General features: G+C 42.6%; 1 protein-coding gene across 2 annotated transcripts; it reads right to left on the reverse strand.

Moving 5' to 3' along the window:
* Positions 1-322: 322 nt before the first annotated feature.
* LOC129159212 (uncharacterized) lies at positions 323-2170 on the reverse strand. Of its 2 annotated transcripts, XM_054736867.2 has the most exons (4): positions 1608-2170; positions 839-907; positions 710-808; positions 323-588 (listed from the first exon to the last, which is right to left on the reverse strand). In XM_054736867.2, exons 1-4 carry the CDS (start codon positions 2035-2037, stop codon positions 323-325), a joined length of 864 nt encoding a protein of 287 aa, XP_054592842.2. In that variant the 5' UTR covers positions 2038-2170. The 2 variants fall into 2 exon arrangements, with proteins under 2 accessions (XP_054592842.2, XP_054592841.2); XM_054736866.2 differs by having other exon boundaries at positions 710-907; positions 1608-2169.
* Positions 2171-3316: the final 1146 nt, after the last annotated feature.

Genomic DNA, 3316 nt, shown 5'->3' on the forward strand with positions numbered 1-3316 from the left:
CAGTTTGTGTTTTTTCTTTCCATTTACTTTGTTTATTGTTTTGACACTTTTAACTGTTCGAAGCCTGTAGTTTGAACTGAAATGTTTGTTTTATTTTCAGAACTTAATAAAGTACACTATTTTACTGTTAACGAACTGTTGCACCTTTTCATTTTAACATATATTTAAGGTGGGCTGTAATGTAATCTACATTTATTATGTAAACGTAAATTTGCGAGCAAAAATTTTTAAGACAATTCATGCACACCTTGTTTTTCTTTGAAAATTTATTGATAAAAAGGACAGACGGATAAAAAAAATTACGGGACAAATACATAGCACCTTACTGCCTGGGTGGTGGCAGGAAGTCAGAGGAGCTGCCCATTCTTTGTGCGACCAGTCCAAGAACAGCATTTAGGGCACCCAAATGTTCAAAATATCGCTCTGCGATCTGTAATTCATGTTGTCTTGCTGCTGCTGCGTCTTGTTGCATCCAGTTAACCTGCTCCCGGCTTATGCCTTCCATTCTGTCCATCTGCCTGCCATCTGCGATCTGCAACTCATCAAATATCACCTGTGTCCGTGCTTCCAATCGCCGTCTTCGGTCACCTGGAAACAACAACATTGACAATTACATTTGTGTTTATATGGATATCAAAATGTCAGTTGTCCAGTGAACTTGTCAGTTTTGTTTATGCACAAAGCAATTTTTAGAATGGTCAGACACTACCTGTGCGTCGACGACATGGTAGATGTTCCTCTCGAGTGGTAGTGGACAGAGGTGATGGTGGTGGCGATGGAACTGGCCGAGGCGATGGTGGCACAGAAGGTACGGACAGAGGTGATGGTGGCACAGAAGGTCCTGGAGTGCTACTTGAGGAAGTGGATGGTTCCTCTGAAGAGGGAGTGTTTTCCGCTTCAGATGTGTCTGAAAAACACAGATCAAAAAATTAGTCAGTAAGAAAAGGTCACGAAATAAATCGGTAAGAAAAGCACAATATTTTTACAGCAAAAGAGCATATAGGCATATAGTAAACTTAATAAAACTGCTATGATTTAAGGCCATTTTGTCATTTGGAACGTGTCCACTAGATGGCAGTAATTCGCCAGTGACGTACAGATTAATTGCAATTTAATGTTATATTCTTATTCATCCGAAAAATATATACTTGTTAAAAGTCCACTCTAGGCGAAAAACACTGCTGGCACGACTTTTGGGATATTTATAATATTAGATCAGCTCGCTTCTTCTCACTGTGCGTGCTCAGCTGTATAAAACAATGAGATGCTAACAACACTGAGATGCTAACGTGAAAGGCTAACCGAATTTCCCATGTTTTAAACAATGAGACGCTAACAAGAAAGGCAAACGCCGCTCCAGCCTCATGTACTCAACAAGGACATGCTAAACATGAAAGGCTTATATCGCGAACAGCGTGTTAAGAAACACGGGGGAATGCTAAATGAAGGTTAGCATAAACACGAGGGGATGCTAAGGCTAGTTAACATGAGGGGCTAAATCCTTTACTTGCTGAGCATTTCTTAAATAGCTGCTGCTATTATTCAGTGTTTTTGGTGCTGCAATGAATGGCCTGCAGAGCTAAAAAGACAACAAAAGAAATGCTTACCAACAGGGTTTATGAGTGACTCCAGGATACTGGTCGCTGAGTCCAGGCCTCCTTCGCTGCCTCGGTTTGACGGTCTGTGTCCATAAATAGCGTCCACCACATCGTACCACTTCCATGTACTTCGCCCATTCCCTCTACGGCCGTTGCTGTCCTTAACTTTTCTGTAGTGGGCTTTTATTTTTTTCAGCTTAGCACGACACTGCTCGGAGGTGCGCTGGAATCCTTCAGCTGCCATGCGCTGAGAAACTTCTTTGAAGACTTTCTCATTTCTTATCATCCCATCCAGCTCGGCCTGAATGTTGCTATCTCCGATGATGGTGAGGAACGTTTGAAGCTCCGCATTGGACCAAAAGCTATTACTTGCAGGCATTTTCACACACAAGAAGTACAGCCAAACAAACACTGGAACTCGACTCACTTCTTTTTCCATCCCCTGGGATTGTCGCGGGTAGTTACGTAATTTCTCCCCCAATCAGAGGACTCTGGACCTTTTACGCTTTGGCTCCGCCCAGACCAAAAATCTCTGGACCCACAACAGAAGGGGTCCCGCTCTGGCCCGCTACTGGACCAGTTCGGGTAGTTTCCTGGACTGGTTTAAACAATCGAAACAGAATATTTAGTGACCCGATCCTTCCCATTCCATGCCAGTTTGGTCGGTGGAAAAGGCCTATGAATGTCCTAGAGAGATCAGGTTTGTTGTAATGTACTCCAACCAACAGCCCCTACAACCACAAAAAGGAATGGAGTCATTAGCACTTATGGTTTTTAAATGGCACCCAGAATTATGTTGCACGAAGCACAATTTCACATCATTCTGGGTCCATTTAAGTGAAAACAAGGTCCAATCAGGCTGAAACGTTACAAGAAGGTAGAATCTATTGAGTTGTAAGTGATCTGAACGTTTCATGATGATCGCACATTCCTATAGGGGGTCAAACCATGTCCCAAAGGTCACCGGGCCTGGTGTCACTTTAAAGAAGTAGTCCAGTTACACCTTTGTGGGCTTATAACTCTGCTTCAGAATATCCTAGAGAGGTCAGGTTTGTTTTAGAGTACTCCAATCCACAGCCCCCATTACCACTAAAAGGATTGGAGTCATTAGCACTTATGGTTTTTAAATGGCACCCAGAATTATGTTGCACGAAGCACAATTTCACATCATTCTGGGTTCATTTGTGTGAAAACAAGGTCCAATCAGGCTGAAACGTTGCAAGAAGGTAGAATCTATTGAGTTGTAAGTGATCTGAACGTTTCATGATGATCGCACATTCTTATAGGGGGTAAAACCATGTCCCAAAGGTCACCGGGCCTGGTGTCACTTTAAAGAAGTAGTCCAGTTACACATTTGTGGGCTTATAACTTGGCTTCTGAATGTCCTAGAGAGATCAGGTTTGTTTTAGTGTACTCCAATCAACAGGCCCTACAACCACAAAAAGGAATGGAGTCATTAGCACTTATGGTTTGTAAATGGCACCCAGAATTATGTTGCACGAAGCACAATTTCACATGATTCTGGGTCCATATGTGTGAAAACAAGGTCCAATCAGGCTGAAACGTTACAAGAAGGTAGATTCTATTGAGTTGTAATTGATCTGAACGTTTCATGATGATCGCACATTCCTATAGGGGGTCAAACCATGTCCCAAAGGTCACCGGGCCTGGTGTCACTTTAAAGTAGTCCAATTACACCTTTGAGGGCTTATAACTTG

Source organism: Nothobranchius furzeri, chromosome 10, assembly GCF_043380555.1.
Source record: "Nothobranchius furzeri strain GRZ-AD chromosome 10, NfurGRZ-RIMD1, whole genome shotgun sequence".
NCBI classification, from domain to species: domain Eukaryota; kingdom Metazoa; phylum Chordata; class Actinopteri; order Cyprinodontiformes; family Nothobranchiidae; genus Nothobranchius; species Nothobranchius furzeri.

Excerpts from the sequence above, each read along its gene's own strand:
- LOC129159212 (XM_054736866.2), bottom strand. The coding sequence starts at position 2,037 with ATGGAAAAAGAAGTGAGTCGAGTTCCAGTGTTTGTTTGGCTGTACTTC. Across the intron at positions 908-1,607 it reads GTCACTCATAAACCCTGTTG|ACACATCTGAAGCGGAAAAC; the intron begins GTAAGCATTTCT and ends TGTGTTTTTCAG. Across the intron at positions 589-709 it reads ACCATGTCGTCGACGCACAG|GTGACCGAAGACGGCGATTG; the intron begins GTAGTGTCTGAC and ends TGTTGTTTCCAG.